Below are 19,019 nucleotides of genomic sequence, written 5' to 3'. Positions count from 1 at the left end.
ATATATATTGATTTCGCGTTCTTTTTTCCTAGAGGAACCTAATATTCTACGACTCTGACTGTTCATTGCTACGAATCAAGGCTTTTGGAGGAAGCTTATTAATTACTGATTTCCATTCATCTAGTATTTAAAACCTAAAATTATCAGCGCACTATAATAAAAACAACGACGGTCTTGTAAAATAAATCGTCAAATCAAGTTCAAACGAGTATGGCGTCGATATCATTGTAACACGTCCAATTCACGATGCTGGCAGTTCACTTGTACTTGATTGAAATACAATATATAGAGTCAGATGTCTCAGAGACATTTTACACGCACGATTCAAAAATAAGTGATTTGAACCGCCATAACGTGACCTGCTTGTCTCGTCAAACGGCATCCCTTTGTCGAGTCAAAAATAGCTATAGCAAACAGTTGTATCATGCGCGGATTTTTCGTCATTCTAGGTATGATTTTGCTTATTATCAATTGAATGTGACAGCGCTAAAAAGAAAGACGACGTGCCGGCAGGTGGTGATGGACCGTGTTGTCCTGCATCTCTCGGCCCGTCTAGAAGGCTTGCAGGCGGACACTTTTGAACTTAGTCAACAATACCAAGAAACAGCTAAAGAAAAGGAAAAGCTTCTCATGGATATTGAAGCGGTGCAAACGTTTTTAGAGCATTTAATTCAGCATTGGCGGGTAGAGTATTCATACGGCGGTTATTCACTGTCTCCACCATTTTATTTGCAACCTTATTAACTTCGGAGACATTTTATTTTGCACAGGAGAATTAAGTTGATAAAGGAAATGTTTCGGTAACGACTTACAAAAATGCGACAATTCTGCTATAGCAACTGAGCTCTGTGAAAACACGCGTATTGTGACACTGGACGCCTTATCTTTCTCATTCCTATTCGGCTGAACGTAGGTGAATGAGATTCCTTTTCGTCCAAGCGAGCTTTCTGCGGACCTAAATAGTACTGGTTCAGGGATCCATGTTCGTGGTAATGGCAAGAAAAGGCCGGAAATAATAGATGAAATTCAATCAGCAGTGGCTCGTATCCGAGATGTTAATAACCAGATAGACACTGAACGAAGGCTCGTGAAAAAAGCCAATATAAGGTTGAATGCAGAGAAGCTACTGCGAATACGGGAACTTGTTTCGAAACGTACCCAACGCCAAGTACAAATGGAAAATCAGGCTATGCAAAAACAGATTCAGAATGGTAAATTTGATCACCTGGACATTCAGGTAAGCCTTTGGTATATTTTTGCTCATTTTTTGTCACCTAATAATAACTAATGGAATATTTAGTTGACTCTCACAAGGTTTTGGGGACAGCTCTCCATTCCTCGATCTATACAAGAATAGGGTAAAGACAAAAATTTAGAAAATAATTAGCCGACAGCTGTCAGTAAACAGACTCACATTTGAGTTGGGGCCGGTATTGACTGGAAGCCCACCTTATATTTTCAATCGGAAGCCTGGACTTTGCCATCTCGACACTTACTTCTTTCATCACTCTAAATCTTTCATTTTTCCCCAGTCTGTTTAATACATCAAACGAATGCCACTTGAGTACGTAAATCCTGTCTATAGGCAAGTTACCCTGTCTTCTTACACAAGCAATGCCCCAGTTAGTCTGTGCCCGTTTTACCTTCGTCTAGTATATTGAACGCATTTTCAAACAAACGATTAAATGTTTTTGCTTGTTTGTAGAATCTATATAATGACATCGAAAAGACACAAATCGAACTGAACAACTTTGAGTATAAAGAGTTCAAGAGAGTTAGTGAACTTCAGCGGCGCAGAAAGAGAAATGTACAAAAGATGATTATCGAGTTGAACAGAGTAAAGCTTCACACAATTTGATCGCTGTTTCCGAAGAGAGCAACAGTCAGCGGGTTCGAGGCTAGGAGTGGTTTAGTCTACTATCGTCATGAAATGGTAATAAAAATAAAAGCAAATGATTATTGTTTACATTGCATCTTTATTTTAACATCTGTACAGCTTCTATTATAAACTGCACTTATAATTAACTATCTATATTCGAAACATTTAGTCAATCTATAAGTACCTGTGTTGCAAGAAATAAATGCATAATGAAAGCTCGTAGGATTTCAGAAACCAGCGGAGAGTAGAAACGATATGAATAGAAAAACAGGTCTTGGCATTTCGTCATCAAAATCTTGTAAAAACTCAACAACGGTTTTCTTTGAGAAATAAAGCGCGTAGGTAGGCGAAAAATAGAACTGAAGATAATGGTATTTTTTTAGTTTGTATTGGGTCCCTAACGAAATAAAAGCTAAGGATCGAGTGTGACAAGTGAAAAGTAGAAGGTCTACCAGGACCGGTCATCAAGAGAAGATGGATACTAGAGTAACTTGGGTTGCTCGATGTCTTCTTTAATAGTAATGGAATCAAAACTTAAGAATTTATGTAGCTGTAGTTGAATTCTGACAGTGATTACCTCATTGTATAGGCTTTTTCTAGATTAAATGAAACAGATAATGAGTAAGGAAGGTTATATTGTAACTGACATCTTATAAGGAAAAGGCAAGCTAGACCCGTATTTTTTTTTAATTCTTTTTCTGTAATTTCTTTCTAAGAGAAAGACAGATGTGCACGGAAGTAGTTGATGTACCAGTGTATTGCGACTCTAATCAAAAACTCGAAAAAAGAAAGGAAATCTCGAATCTGCATTAGGCTTGCAACCTTATCTACTGTTGCCTATCGTTGTACAAGGTTCGTCCAACCTCGGGATATTTAATGCTTGCATGGTCGAGGTTCAAAATGTTTTGTGAACAGGTAAAAGGTTATGTGTTGTCCATAAAAAGTTTGTTCATTTTCTATAGATCACTTAAATAGCTTGCAGACAGAATGCATGATTTCTTTTATCTTCATACGTTTCGGAACCGGCTCACTCCACTTAATCTAATGGATACGAAATGTGTTGCCGCAGAGTGCACTGACACAGAATCATGGTCGATAAGTAGCTTAGGGATTCCATTCTATATGCTGTACTAATGCCTTTTCAAGCAGAAACGCTCGTCAATTTTATAACACGAAAAATCCCACATTAAAAATAAATTATAATGCTTTTGATTTTTATTTAAGTATGTGTGGTTTCCATTAACCGCGCTATTCAATCAGTATTTTTTATTCCGCCTAGTGACATTCACCATTACGCTGAAGGACCTGCATTTTTACGAACATAGTCAGATCTTAGTATAAGTAGTTTAAGTAATGATTTTTGAATTTACGCGCGGTTCTCCTGCACGAAGCAACGTACGTTTATGCCCGGTTTCGGGTCTGAACAAACGTACGTGCCCTTCATTCAGTAGGCAAACACTTCACCACTACGCGATCGCTGGGACATGGTTGGTTATTACCGTGCGCCTGCTTTCCCGCGTTTTTGCCCCCTCACCTGCTTTCCTGCGGCTATTCGTCGGAGAGATAAGTCGTGCTGTTCAGCACATTAAAAACGTAGACCGCCGTTTAGTTAATATTTGGAAGTAGGTATTGGGTACACCAATGGAATAAACAGACGGCGATCTCTACATATATGACGACAATGCGGCGTTGAGCTTAGTGTGTACGTGCGTGCACTGCTTTGTAACCTCTCAAAGGTTCCTGGAAGAAGGCTTCGATGTTTTATTAACCGTCGCGAGATTGTACGCTCTCTGTGCGCTTAGGAAACGTTATCCTGAGCTCTGGGTCAGCCCGAGTGTCGAAGCACAGTGTACAACTGGTGAAGTGAAGTTCTGTCAGAACTCAGATTTTCGAGAAAACAGAAACATTCACAAAAATAGGAATTCGTTCTTGTGTGAATGAAGTCCCCATAGACTGTGTTAATGGTTTCTCAATAATTGCACTTCAACGAATTCTATATTGTGTGTATTCTACAGATAGTGAATTCCTAGGATAGATTTTCGATGAGCTGATAGTGTTTTATTGACCGGAAAGTATCCAAAATTTACATTGTTCAAACTAAATAAGATATATGGGACCGAATGTTGAAAAGAAATACATTTCAAGTACTGTAATATCAAGATACTACATTTACTGTTAATAACATCACTGAAGTAGGAAATACCAACTTTCTTGATCAATGTGCAATTTTACATATTTTCCGGTAGATTACTGAACTTACTCTTTTGGCCAGTCACTCTTGAGGGAAGTATCCTTATTTGCTTGTGGTGTCAAATTTTTGTATTACTATCCAATGAAAACTGCCCTTAACTAAGACAACACGAAAACCAATGCAAAATTGACAAATCTTTGTAATGACACCTCAAACGAACTAAACGTTAGTTCATGAACACTGAAGATAACGGAGGACAGTACTGATGATAATAAAAAAACTCGTGTCACATAATTTAAAATAGAACTTTACCAACTTGCCAGGTTTGGCAGCACTACGACAGAAAGCCCGTTCAAAATTTGTTGAGCAAAAATCGGAGTGGGTTCGAAATAAAAAGCGCCACTTTGATAGATATATTTTACCATTTACTGCGCAAATAATAAAATTAGTGTAAAGGGCAGCTGTGAATCACGATAATTTGTTTACTTAGCGTCATCTGCATGGCTAGTTTATCACCAAAAGGTTGGTGTATAATTGCAAACAAGCATTTAAAGGAAGTAATTTTTCCTTTACTTAGAATTAAATACAACATTGGAATAACCTTAATAGTGACCTCTCTTTGAATTTGATTGACCTTGAACGTATTACTCCATTTAAATTAAAAAAGCGTCATAATACTTCAATACATCAAAGAAGGACTCCCCTTCTTTACCAATGAAGAAGGCATCAATACACAGCTGTCGAAAATTAGGAGTCCTTTTTTTCTGAAACAAACACTCCTACGCTCAAACTTGTTGCTGTCCAATATGGTGATTTTCGTTTGAAATCAGCAGCTTAAAATTTGCGCTTTATTCTATATCAAACACGTTAAATGCTACACTTTGAATCTATCGATTAAATACGTGAATGCCATTTTTTTCCAAAATCAGCTTCAGTTATGGAATTTGTGGTATTTAAGGTGTTTGTAATGTCCTGAAATATTTCGCAAAGATAATCACGTAGACATATTCGACGTGTAACAGCAACTTCACGTTTCAGTTTAAGTTCTTGTTATTAACAGACTCTCTATAGGAGAGTGAGAGAGTGTGATATATAGAGATATATAGATGATATAGAGAAAGTGAACAAAACTACCGCATCATTATCAGAGGGATACCAGAAAGGTTTCAACGTATGATGATTGGCCTTGGTAGGAAATCGTTCGTCAGCCAGTGCTTCGCGTTCTTCCTTGGCCGGGTTTCTGTCAAGGGTGCCTCACAGTTTCTGGTTCTTGAACCGTCTAAGACATTGGAAGTCATGAGGTTCACAAGCTCGTCCTCGTAGCCACGTATCCTTTACATTTGTCCTTTGGCTCTATTGGCCCTCCTACGATCGTGCAAGCAGCTAGTTTCTATGCATTAACATTTTAAATAGACCCTTACGTGTAACGAAGCATAAGCCATATTGGAATAAAACTTCTACGCTTACGAACAAAAACACAAGCAGCTCCATTGGGTTAACGGATCAATGGTGGAATGATGGCAAATATTTCCGTGTTTGTGGGTAACATGCTAATGCGAACGATATACTAAGCTGTAAGGACGACTAAGAATTCGAAACTGTCAGGTTACACGTTAGAGGTTGTTGGAGCTTGGAAATTTTGTTTTTAAATAGTAATGAAAACAAAATGATAGTAAGGTAGTTAAGAACTTGATTTGTACGTCAGACTAACAATGTTCACAGAGAAAATATCTTCCACGTTTTGCAATCTTGCGGTAGCAAGTACCAGGTTTCTTCGAGAAACTAGTAAAAAAGGAGGCGATGTATTTCAGTATTCGAAATTTAGATCCTGGAATCGCTAAAATTATGTACACTTTTAAGCAGATATTGTTACATAAATACACAAATTTTCTGGAGTCTATATGTCGCATATAATGTAAGGTAAATTGTTTATATGTGCATTGCATTCATATGAATATAGTGCTAAGTAAAACGAATGCTCTTAACGCCCAGTTTGAGGGTGGAAAATAGAAAAACGATTTTTGCCCTAGCGTTGAATTGATGTTTGCGTAATTCAAAAATATGCTCACGTCAACAAGTAACATTCATTATTCGGTATTTTTGCACTAATATAAGTGCAAACTCTTTTACCTTGTATGTGAGGCGTCTGCATTAGGTACAATGACCGCAGATGCCAACACCAAATCTGAGATCGTCGTGGACATGTGCATCCCCAAGGTACAACCGATTCGGGTTTCATCGCGTGACGCATTTCTGGTCGATGATCTCACCCAGCGGGCCTGTGAACTCGTTGGAGTGCCACCTACTTTTCGGTTAGCAGAAAAATCTACTGCGTCTTTTCTTATCTAAACGATTAAAGTTTGCCCTTTGGTTTCCTTGCGAAAATCATTTTTTTTATCGCACCCTTTGTCGAGGCGCTATTCTACAATAACAAACATAAAGTTTGAACACCTGGCGAAGCCTTTCCTGCGAACACAGTATATAGTAATTCGAGTCTTCATCAGTTTATTATAATAGGTTTAACAGATAGCGGTTCTGTATTTCAGCTATTTGGCAGGGCTCTACGATAAAAAACTGAGTATGTATTTGGTACCGGAAGATACTATCGGAGGGGACGGCAAAGATTATGAGCTTCAGATTCGTATACGGTAAACAAGAATATGTGTGACGATATTAAAATAATTTTATCGTCTATGTTTAAGTATTACACATTTAGAACGAGCTAATGGTTCAATAAAGATAAAGATTAAATTAAAGATAAAATAAAATGAAGATTAAATTACCACGTTTGCTGTTGGAAATAATTTTTTCTATATTTTTTTAGCTGACTGTCTAATAATCCTAGGGTTTAAATCTCATAAGAATTACAAGCGAAGAAATGATATAGCAAGGAATGCTAAAATGTAAGAAAACGTGTCAGCTTCCGCAGACGCAGTTGTAACACACTTCACCTATTGCAACCGGCGAACGTTATGCCCTATTTAATTATAATACTATATATTTGAGCCTCCCGTTTGTGCATGAGGCACTTTGTCACTTTGAGATTTTATTTAGAAATATTTTTAAGCTGTACGCTCGGTTGACTGTTAAATTGGTGTCATCTCGTGCTTGTTCAGGTACCATCCAGCATCAATAGACAATCTAATGAATTCTCCGACACCTACGATGGACCTGTATTACCACCAACTTCGGTATTGCCTCCTAAACGGATACACTCAGCACAACCACAATAAAGAGGTTGAACATAAATTATTCGGACTTCTTGTCAGCGATTATGTGAGACAACTTGTAGAAAAGGACGAAAGGCCAGAAGGGAAAACCGTTGACGATTTAATGGAAAGCAGTTTCCCTTCGAATTGCAAGTTTCCATGGTGGAAGAGACATATCGTGGGAAAAGAATTCATGCAGTCGCTTCAACATGGCTATAAGGAGTGTAACAACAGTCTACCGTACATCAAGTGCACATTCATTGAAGCAGTCTGGAATAGTCTTGAGGAATTTCGACAAGAGAAATTTAAAGTAAGTTGCCATAAGGCAAATATATAATTAATTTACTTACTTTTCTTCTTATCTTAAAACTGGCTTTTTTACTGCGTTTGTCCAAAAATAACAAACTTGGTTCCCCTATTCAGGTTATTAAATTCCTTGAAATGAGCTTGCCAGGCGTAATGAGATCTATGAGATAACAGCCTGAAATTAACTAGATTCTAAACAAAATCTGTTTCTAGGCTAATAAAATGTATTATATTCTGTCATCGCAACAAAATTTAGGCGCAGATTCTTATAAATGGAACGGCGCGCAAATGTGAAGTGGCCGTGGGTCAAATGGGAGCCTTAAGCGAACCGGCAGGTCCCGGTCTACGCATCAACGAGGGTGATTCGAAAGACATGTACCTGATTTCTCAGTTGTGTTATTTAAATTTAGACGGAGCAAAGGTGGAGATGCATATCACTAATGAACAGCCGCTAAATATTAAGCTTGACGATGAGCGACAGGTGAGGGAATTTCTCACTCTTCTTGATGGATATTACCGGATGTCGGAAAAATTCATGGCATCTCTTTGTGGGCAACTCCAAAATCCGACAACTACGTATCTAAAAAAAAATCGAATCCATGGCCCCATTTCCGCGGCGGTTTCTCAGAAAAAACTTCTCGACAATGAGAGCAGACAGGTACGTAAAATACTCAGCCATAGAGAGGTTCACTATCGCTCGATAACAAAATACATTACGACTCTAGAAAGCCCACACGTATTGACATAAGTATGTGCACCATCAAGTGAGGTCCATTCACTTTGTTTTGACTGAAGAAAACGTGGAGTACGTTTTCTTCAAAGATCTAAAATGCTATGCAGGGTGAGACACACTGTTTGCTGTAAATACATAAATAATCGCCACACGCCCCTGACGGAGGTCAATTGTAATTAGTTGCTAATGAAACCGGCTATGACCTCCCTAATAGAGTTTCTGGCCAGAAATGGTATAAGGCATGCTGAAGCAGAATCGCCTAAGACGAGAAAGATAAATATAATTTTTTTTTTTTTATATACGACATCTGAAGCATTATTTTAGTATAACTGTAGTCGTTGTGAGACAAGGATTAAAACCACATACTCTGTCCTTACACTGCTTTTTTTTGACAACAAATTCTAGGGATGCTACCTTGTCCGACAAAGCGATATCCATTATCGCACCTACGTGGTTGACCTGATCCTGCCTGATGGTCGCATCGAGGCTCGCACCGTTATAGAAACACCTGACGGAAACTACCGACTGGATCGCGATAACGAAGAAAACGCGTTTAAGACAATATCTTCACTTGTAAAAGCTCGGCTACGTCCTGGTAACCCAGAACTTTACCAGCTTCCTCCATCAGAGTATGACAACACCGGACTCCAGTTCTGCCGGCCATTGGGGAAAGCTACAGAAAATGGAGAAGAAAATGAAAACAAAGAGCCGCCAGCCGTCGTTCTCAAAGTACAACAAATACATCTAGAGACTAGCCTCCGAACAACACTACAGCAAAAAGTCATGCGAGTACGTGTTTGACAAATGAGCCACATCTTCTAAGTTTGGTTATATTTTCCTAACTCTGTAATTATCTCTTTGAACTTGTGCATATATATTTGTGTATAAATTATACTTAATGGAAAATGTAGAGAGAAAATGCAGTGCGACCAACTTTACCAACCTCCAATTTTGTTGTTGACATGAAAATAGAAATAAATTAGAAAATTGAATAGAGATAGAAATAAATTCGAGAATAAAATACAATAAATATTACCTGTATTACGCGTGCAGCGTAGAAGAAAATCATTTTGGGGACTTCGATTACCTGAGTCAATAATGTAACCTGAATTAAACGTGTATGCTTTTTAGGGTCGATTTGGAAAAAAGAATGTGGTCGTACGTTTCATTAACGAAACCAGTTACCAAAGAAGCTTTCTGAATAAGGCCGACCAAGTGCTTACGTGGAGAAGTCGTGAAATTGTACCCATTCTGGGGATTATCATTGTATCTCCGGTTGGCCTTGTGTCTGAATATATGCCACTTGGGTCACTCGACATCTTTCTCAGGTCAGTTAATTTAAACATTGGGACATCTCAGTGCTTCATTATAACGTCCATTTATGTACAAGTAGAACAGGGACGCAACCATAGATAATCCCTTCGCATGAAATACTTGTGCTGTTTTCGGTATAGGAATCGAAAATCCTTTCTTCTACTCAGATTGAAATTATACTTGTATGATGACTACTTTTCATCTAGACAATTATTTATCTCCAGTTCACTGTGAGGCTGAATGCTTAATAAGCTATTCAAAAGGATTAGGTCATGAAAATGTGAGATCCATCTACCTAATATGCATTATACTATCATCAGTTGCCTATACACATGGCTCATTCAACTCTTTTCATTAATGTAATTTTGCTTGAAACACATTACTTTTTCTTGTCGAAGTTGCCTTAACGTAGGTCACTAAAGTTAATGTTATATATCTATAACACTTAAATATATCCTAAGTAAGTTTAGATGCTCTTGTCCCGAAACGACAATTGTGAATACTGACGGGATGACCAGTGAGGTACTGTCGCATCTTAAACGTTTATCATTAGCATGAAAATTCTTATATTATAGGCAAAAAGGTGATGAGCTCTCGATCGGCGATTTAGGTGATGCATCCCTGTGCCTAGCCAAAGCGGTGTGGTATCTAGAGGAGAATGGGCTCGTCCATGGAAAGATTCGCTGTCGCAGTGCTTTTGTAGCTGAGTGCGCCCCGAGCTCATTTAAGGTGAAGCTAGGTGAACCGGGCGTTCTATCCTATGATGAGCAAGATACCCCTTGGATAGCTCCGGAGTATTTGTCAGTTATGAGCTCCGTGGCGTATTCTCTCAAAGCTGACTTGTATGCGCTTGGCACGACTATGTGGGAAATCTTCAACTACGCTAGAGATCCATTTGAGATTGTGCCGATGGACGATGCTCGTGCGTTTTTTGCCGCAGGCAAACGCCTTTCGCTAGTTGACGTTCCACAAGAATTCTGCGAGATTGTGGCTGATTGTTGGCACGCTGATCCTGACGAACGTAGGTCACCACGTTCTATTGTCCGAGATATCCATCAGTTGCTTTATCAGATTTATCTACCGAAGAAATTCAACCTGTATGCTGATGTTAATCCGAGCCTCCGGCTGGCTCCGCCCATGAACAGGTAAGATCTAACACAGGTGTTTTTATCTTTAGAATGCTAGCAAGTCATTTGAACGAGGCTGTTGTTTATATTGAAAAAATATGTACAGAGTTCGTAAAAGCAGCAGCTCTCAAAGATAGGCGATGAGCACATCGGCAAGCCATGGAAAGTATAAATTGTGTTTGTGAGTTTTGACATACATCGAGAACGTTAAAAAATTTCTTATCCTGTGTAATTTCTAATAGTTACTGTTGAGAATATATCAAGTTAAACCGAAAATTATAGCTATTGATTAACGTTTAGTACGATGTAAATGCAACTTAAGAGAAATACATAATTTATTTACTCTCATTATACGTTTTAGTCCTGAGCCTCCGGAAATACCTCCCTTACGGGCAGTGCCCCCGCGTCCAAACGAAAGTCTCGTGCAGCGGCGAAACTCAACTGCTAGCCAACAGAGCATTGTAAGTCACAGAAACTGGTTCAGTTCTGTATTCCGACCGAAGAAAGATTATGACTCGTTCTCTAACGTAACATCTACCTCGATTGCTATGTCGGATCATACAGTGGCTACTGAAACAACTGACGTTGAAGAAAGGCCGGACATTAGTCTGGATGAAATCGACGATGATTTTCCTGATGCAACAGCACTGCTCAACGGAAAGTGGATCATTGAAAAGAAAGATCTTAAAATAGCCAATCCTTTGGGACAGGGATTTTTCGGTATGGTCTTCAAAGCAACTCTGACGAGGTACTCTGGCATATTCGAAGAGCAGGTAGCAGTGAAGAGAATGAAGTCTTCGGTGCAAGAATTTAGCCAAAAGGATCTAGAACGAGAAATTGAGATTATGAAAAAACTGCGACACCCAAATATTGTGGAAATCAAAGGCATCGTGGAAGAGCCTGAAGTGCTCCTTGTGATGGAGTACCTTGAACTGGGTTCACTGCAGATCTATCTTCAACTCAACAAGAACAACCTAGACCACACTCATCTAATTAAATACGGTTATGATATTGCCAATGCGATGGCATACCTCGAACGGAAGCGGATTATTCACAGAGATCTAGCCGCTAGGAACATCCTCGTGAAATCCGAATCATGTGTCAAGATCAGCGATTTTGGTCTGGCCCACATTGTTGATAGGGAATACTATATGATCCAAACGATGCACCGTAATCTGCCTATTAAATGGTACGCACCTGAATCGATCCTTTATGGGAAATTCTCCGTCAAAAGTGATGTATGGAGCTTTGGGGTAGCTCTTTGGGAGATGTTCGCCTTTGGCGAGGACCCTATGCCAGCAGAGTGTATTGAACTTACACACTTAGGAGAACAGCTCATGGCTGGCCATCGCTTGCCGCTGCCACCAGGTTGTCCGACAGACGTCTACCAGATAATGAGGGAATGCTGGAGGTCCGACCACAATCTTCGGCCGACATTTGCCACACTTCTGAGCATGATGAAGAATCTAGCCGATACAACCGGCGTATTTGATAGAATGAATGATCTGCTCACATAATTAATACGCCAAGACAAATTGGCGGGATATTACACGGCCGGTTGGACTCCGCGTATTAGACACGCGCCGTTCCAGTTACAACAAAACAATATCCATTCAAGTGCAATTTGATGAAAATTGAGTAGATAACTCGTTTTCAGCTCAGTTCTGGCGCATAATGTTTGTGTTTTTTAAATATGTCATATTTTTTAGCGGACGATGTTAGATACATAGATGATTCATGTGTCAACATTAGATAATAGTGTTTTTGACTTTTATAAATATATAGTTTGTCTTTTTCTAGCTAAATGACGAACTGACGAAAAAATGTACAACATATTTTATTTTTTGAGTATCTGAATGTGCGCTTCCGCGTCCCTACTTAAAAAGAACACCTAGCGAAACCGTTTAAAATTAAGAAATTACAATTTTAGAATAAAATCTTTGTTTTGATATACACGTATTAAAATCCCTGCTCTACGAAACGGTCATCGCGCAGATTGAGTACAAGGTCATGTTATAATTGACGAGGTTGGTTAATGTGTTGTGTTTAATACTTTCGTAACTGTAAATACCATAGCTCAGTGCCCGTTGGGCCTGGATATAATGAATTATTGATTTTGGTTGCTCGCCTGTAACTTGAAAATTTTACGGATATAAAACATTTGAAGCTTTACAATATATATCACAATTGTTGTTAGTGTATATTATATGTAACTGTAGATAAAAAATATCCTATAATGCACTGAGCAATATGACTAATTAATAAGGTAAAATAAGTGTACTAATTACGGACGTAGATGCCTCTCTATTAATCCATACTGAAAATAGATCTCCATTATGCTATTGTGCGTATATTAGATGCGAATCGAACTCTTAGAAGAAACTAAGTATGAAACTAAGTAACGTCAGCGCTACTCGTTTGTTGGGTGATATATTGCTTATGTACAATATTGCCGCAAAAATAACGTATTTACAGATTAAGGTTAAAAACGTGCAAGGGTGCAAGCGCATTCTAGATTCAAAATTGGATGTAGATTACTTTGTTTCGTGCTCGGAGATATCAGTCCTCAAAATCAATATTCAATAGTCCGACAGTGGCGGATGTAAAGCTCAAACTACTAATCTGCCGAGCCTGCCTAATGGGTAAGTCGGCGGACTTACAGCCGTTAGGTCATAGGTTTGGGCTGAGTCGAGATCAGCTTAAAGGAGCTCAGATCGTAGTTTGCAAACGATTTGAGTCTTTAACATTAGTTACCTAATAGCAATTACGCTCGATCTTTAGGCTATTTTTTCTCAGGCCCCTAGTTATAATAGAAATTTAGGGAGTATATTTGGAATAGGTTCGCATTGTTTTAGTGCCCACAAAAAACATTAAAATAGATAAACATGCGTTATATTTATGTGAAAGGCAAAGCAATACGAAAAGAAATAGATTGCCGCGTTGTATTGAATTTGCTAATGCTAGGAGCTGCAAATAGCACGAACGAACGCGTTGTGTCGCGCTAAAAAAAGAAAAATTATGATGTTTTGTGCTACGTTGATCTAGAGATACATGTATGAAGATGCGATCTTTACGCAGTTTCCTGCTATTATTTGTTTCAAATCTTGAAAAAATTATATGGCTCGTGTGTTCACGTCTCTATGTATCTATGTAATGGTGGTGACCGTTGAGATTTCCTCTGGGAATACTTTATTTCTGGACGTTGTCGTAGCCGATGCAATGCAGACCGGCGTTTTGAAAAAGAGAATCGATTCGCCTATTGGCACTAAAAGACTTTTGCTTTTCTTTCTTTTGCTTCCGGGTATTCGAAACGACTCTTGCCGTCTCGTTGACTGTCTTCGTTGCTTTGGTCACCAGCATACCAGTGCGGATAAATCTACTTATCCTGTGAAAGGTTACTATCAAGTACCTCATAATGTTGAGCATTTTTGCTTGTTCCACTCCACTTTGCTCCGACAGCTCGACCGATGTGTACTGCTTCTGTATCATCAGATAATAGTCGCTGCGTCCCCTCACCTTCATACATCAAGAATTATCGTTGCATTAATGATAGTTTTTGGTAAACTCTGTGTTGTAAGGCTCTGATTAAAAATCGTTTATATAATGTAGATGCCAAATTTCTCTATTAAATAATACCCTTACAGTTACGATACGAAATTCATTAGTTGTCATGAACGTAAATGAACGTATTTCTTAGCTCGTGACGTTTTATTACGTAGATAGGTTCTTCTTGAGAGATATTTATTTAGGGTCGGTAACGACTAATAAGGAGGGAGACTTGAACTACAACGGAAAATTAGATCAAATTAGTTTCCCTTTCTAAGTTTCATTGGACATCGAAGCGCTTGCAACAAAAATAGGCCTTTGGTCTTTAAGTCATTAGCGTGTACAGTATCGTCTTACATAGCTTACTTTGTAGCTAAAATTGCTCAAAAATACATCACGAAATCAGACAAATGTGCTATGGCATATACATCTGTAGAGGGTAGACATATTTTTTAAATTTCAAAGCGTTCCAAAAACCATCGTGTGTAGAATACTTTTATATGACGCTACAAGGCACTGCACATTTTTTAAGGTTGAAATACAAACGGCAGAGTCCTTTAACCCTGTACAATGGTGCGTGACACGTGAATGTCTTAATATATTACGAGACAGGATGACGCTACACTAATGCCATTATTTTTCTAGGTGAAAAAAACGAAATAAGGAAGAGCATAGACCACCACGACAAACACTACGCATAGCTAACTGACATGTACCTAAGGTATTTAGATATATAGGAGTTTAGTCTACAAATGGACGTGTATTTAACGTCTAGCGTCAGACTAGTCCATAGAAGTTACGGTTCTACCAACACGCATATACAAATTAATGAAACATAGACAACAACAACGGATTCTAATAATTATGTAGGCTTATCCGAGAAGATGTTGATTATTAATGGTACACATACATCTATGCAACAGAATGTTGTCTGTGAAATAAGCTCAGTTACCCCCAAAGCATTTTTCGACTTTGAACCCGATTACAATCCTCAAATGCTACTGAAGGCTATCAACAAAGGAGACTCAAGTAACCTAAAGCTCGCGTATATATTTATAAACAGCAAACATTACTTTGATAATTGATAGCATAATTGAAAGCCAATAATGGATAATCTTTGACAAGCGACAGGTCTCATCTTTCCGTAAGAATATATCTCGCATTAGATCCGAAATTCTTTTAAAAAGAGTCTGAATAAATCTACTTAACTGGCCTAGTTTTCCAAATTGAATATCTTAAAATATCATAAATTGATAAACATATGCTTTATTTCGTTGATTCTATTAAATACATGCGCAATAGGTTCAATCTTCAAAAAATAATACAAAAATACTTTTTAATAGTCGAACATACACGACAAAGGTATATTTATTTATTTGAGAAAACCATATTGACAGATAAGTTAGTGTGATAGTAAGATCATTAACAAATTATGTGAACTGACAGCTACCTTTTATCGAAAACAAGTAGTATGGTTTTAGATGTCAGACATTTAAAAGGTCTGCATCCAAACAGAAAAAACCTAGTTAAGTAAAATGTTGTATGGCCTGTTGTAGCCTCAGTTCATTTTGCAAGAAATTCAGATCAAGTTTAAATTTCCATTACAGTTGCTGGATTTATTGTCTCAACAGATAATGGAAATCCCTTCTATTTTAGGGTAGGACTAAAGTTTTTTCCATTATATATTATTGCTATTGTTATTCTAACTGCCTCATGTAAAATATGGCATCACCTGCTATTGATGTGTACAGGACACTAATATTGTCGCTATGTCCGTAATACCTACGTGTTCACGTAATACTTGTGACTTTTCCTAAATATCTATAAAAACAATACTAAAATGAAGATAGCACTTTGAAGTATCTGTGTTTTCATTGCTTGGTATATCTGCTGGTTTGTTTTTGCGTTTACATACATGCTTGTATTTGTCGCATTGTCATACAACCTTTATTTGTCACTTGGTGGTTGCCGCTACACTTATTTCGAATATTGTTGTCTCAATAATTGGCTTTCAGCTCGTTGAAATTTTTTGTTATTCACAGCTAACAATCAAAATTTGTGATGTAGCAAGAGACAAAAAAGAAGCCATAAAGTGATACACGCTTCAATTAGTCTTCTTTCCATTTTTCCTATGCTGCGTCTATATATATATATATATATAAATCCCAAAAGAGCAAGATGTAACTCGGCGGTAGTAATGGTGCTGTTTCTGCCGTATTTACGTTTCGATCCTCCGTTTACGATCTTCATCATTATGTCCGAGCTGAGCCCTGATGCAATAGTCCTTTTTCTGTTTGCTCGAATTTCTTTGTTTCAGGAGCTTCAGACGCTACTTACGACTTACGTTATTCATACTGCTATAATGTACGTTCTACGTAACTTACACCGTTATAATTTATTTTACCCCATTATTATTTATTATACTGATTTTCATGTTTATCTGTTTTATTCATATTGCTGCTCCACTCATAGTTACGCCGACCATTGAACCTGTATTTCAGCAGCAAAACCAAGAGCATTCTAAATAGCGACAATATTCTTCATTCAGTTGTCGCTTGCTTTTCCTGCCCGCAAGAGCTCAGCTTTTCCAATTCTGCTAATCTATGCATACGCATGTCCATACACGCATATTCTTTTTTATAAATTATTGGCTAGTAGTTACACAATCCATGCTTCAGTTACGTGGTAGTCTGTCCCATGGTCTAAAGCCAATATTTTTAATATCTTTTGCCGATTTTGATTTATAATTCGCGGTACAGTACGAGATATTCAGTGTTAGGCATTGTGCGTACTATGTGATAACTACTACTGAACGTAAGCATCGCTTCGTCGTTGTGCTTTGGTACCATTTGGGTAAAATGAGACCAATACATGATAATAAAAAAAACAATATATACTGTTAAGAGTAATGAGTTTATTCTTGTAGTACGGATTCATTTGTTCCGGCGATTTCTGTTATAATTCGCAGCATATAGATGTATAGTAAGTATAATAATAACACCGTTATTATCTTTCCTCTATCATCATGTTGTTATCTGCTGTATAAGGCTGATAGGTTCACGTGCTCGAGGCATCGCTGTTGCTATTTATCATTTTTCGTAATAGAGTAACATCTCTCGTTGCGTACGATCGCATATCGGCATATTAACTTACACAACAAAAAAATCACACGATCTTGGTTTCATTTTAAGTTTTCATTGCTTTCGTTTATCTGAGTGGTTTTTGCTAGCCTACACTGTATTTTACTTGTTGGATTACCAAAGTTTTCGAAAGAACCACTGGACAAACTTTTTAGGAGTCCGACCTTTGGTGATACAAGCTACCACTCTCAGAACTTGTATCTATAAACGATTCGTGTTTTTCATTTGTAGTTGGACATTTTCCAAGCTTTCTTTATTTTGCTATCGATTCACAGCCAACCCCCTTTCCGAAACCTTCCTGTGGGTCACAGGCTACGATCTTATCACAGTAGCAATTGCGCCGGCAATTGCCAGCTGATCAGACCTGAGGGGAAACAGTGGGGCAAGCATCGAGTTGATGACGAATCAACTCTCACAATACTTTTGGGGAGACCTCCGTTCTCAACAACTGATCGATGCTTCGAATTGCCCACTTTCTATCTAATCCCAATTGTGTTGACAATTTCCTTGAACAAAGTTGAAGCTTGATCGCTTTCCAGATTTTAGACAACATACCTTAAGTAAGCAACGTAGTTTCGACATGACATTAAAGAAAGAACAAGCCATTTTGTATAAACACAACAAAGGATTATCTAGATATATAGGGATCCTAGATGTCTACTGGAAATGCCTGTGTTACATCGCCACATGCGCTAGGACACAAAATTTATGAAAATGCCGGTAAATCGTTCGGCGAAAATCAGCTTCATGCTAATCTTTCCTTAATAATATATCCTGATAATTCTTGACTATCTTCCGAACTGTTCGCCTCATGCTGTTTCCAAGTTTTTTTCAAAACTCACTGTGTAACAACGATTTGTATCATAAGTATAATGATTTCTATTCTCATTATTGTCTAGATTAACAATTTAATAATTCATGAATTGACTTACTGACCCTGATGTCTTTTTTGAAGACCACCTCGATACAATGTTGACGGAAAATTACACACATATCAGCGGAATCTCCTAGATGATTCGGATGGTTTGAACACTCATTAGTAGTGAGTTGCATTAATTCCTCCAACTATTTGCCGGAACAGACCTATACACAGTACGCTACAAATGGCATGTACGTACCTGGCTATAGGTGCCCGACTGATACTAAAAAAACAGGCAAAAAAACAAGTCGCAGATGACCAACGCTTAGGTTAGAAGCGTGCACCTCCCTTACGAGTCGTCAGTGCTATGGTGCATTCTCTGTTTTTTCTGGATGAGATGAACTCAATGGCTTGTCTGTGAACGACATCAATACTCAAACCTTTTTCTTCATTTTGTAAACGGAGGCAATAAAATCAATCGTGAGATTTACTTACCATGTACGGAATGACAATGACGCATTGTTAGCTCCGATTGGTAAGAAACTCAATATTGACTGTTTCAATACGGCAGGATACGAGAATAGAATAGGGTAACTATTTTGCCCTCAATCTACCAATAATACTAATACAGTGTCAACAAAGTGCATGAAGTATACTAGATGGCAGTCTCAATTCAACGTCTTTAAGCTTTGCTTGTTACACGCTCGACGAATTA

At 38.1% G+C, this 19,019-nt stretch overlaps 2 protein-coding genes across 11 annotated transcripts in view; both read left to right on the top strand.

Moving 5' to 3' along the window:
* The window catches only part of LOC111245732 (uncharacterized), an 11,403-nt gene extending 9,439 nt beyond the window's left edge, over positions 1 to 1,964 (top strand). For 5 of the 8 annotated variants that reach the window (XM_086979701.1, XM_086979700.1, XM_086979699.1 and 2 more), the window contains 3 exons: positions 514 to 684; positions 914 to 1,237; positions 1,706 to 1,964. In XM_086979701.1, coding sequence (XP_086835827.1) covers positions 520 to 684; positions 914 to 1,237; positions 1,706 to 1,858 — 642 coding nt within the window. In that variant the 5' untranslated portion in view covers positions 514 to 519 and the 3' untranslated portion in view covers positions 1,859 to 1,964. Of the gene's footprint in view, positions 1 to 20; positions 685 to 913 lie in introns of those variants that run through there. The other 3 variants (XR_015320689.1, XR_015320688.1, XM_022794441.2) reach the window with 2 other exon arrangements.
* A 1,504-nt stretch (positions 1,965 to 3,468) lies between these two features.
* LOC111245730 (tyrosine-protein kinase hopscotch-like) lies at positions 3,469 to 12,938 on the top strand. 3 transcript variants are annotated; one of them, XM_022794437.2, is made up of 9 exons: positions 3,469 to 3,879; positions 6,226 to 6,382; positions 6,617 to 6,718; positions 7,187 to 7,589; positions 7,842 to 8,243; positions 8,724 to 9,107; positions 9,450 to 9,646; positions 10,208 to 10,777; positions 11,121 to 12,938. In XM_022794437.2, exons 2-9 carry the CDS (start codon positions 6,231 to 6,233, stop codon positions 12,274 to 12,276), a joined length of 3,366 nt encoding a protein of 1,121 aa, XP_022650172.1. In that variant the 5' UTR covers positions 3,469 to 3,879; positions 6,226 to 6,230; the 3' UTR covers positions 12,277 to 12,938. The 3 variants fall into 3 exon arrangements, with proteins under 3 accessions (XP_022650172.1, XP_022650173.1, XP_022650171.1); XM_022794438.2 differs by having other exon boundaries at positions 6,213 to 6,382; XM_022794436.2 differs by having other exon boundaries at positions 6,186 to 6,382.
* Positions 12,939 to 19,019: the final 6,081 nt, after the last annotated feature.

Source organism: Varroa destructor, unplaced genomic scaffold (assembly GCF_002443255.2).
Source record: "Varroa destructor unplaced genomic scaffold, Vdes_3.0 BEIS01000002.1, whole genome shotgun sequence".
In the NCBI taxonomy this organism is placed as follows: domain Eukaryota; kingdom Metazoa; phylum Arthropoda; class Arachnida; order Mesostigmata; family Varroidae; genus Varroa; species Varroa destructor.
This window is presented reverse-complemented; position numbering and strand designations above follow the sequence as displayed.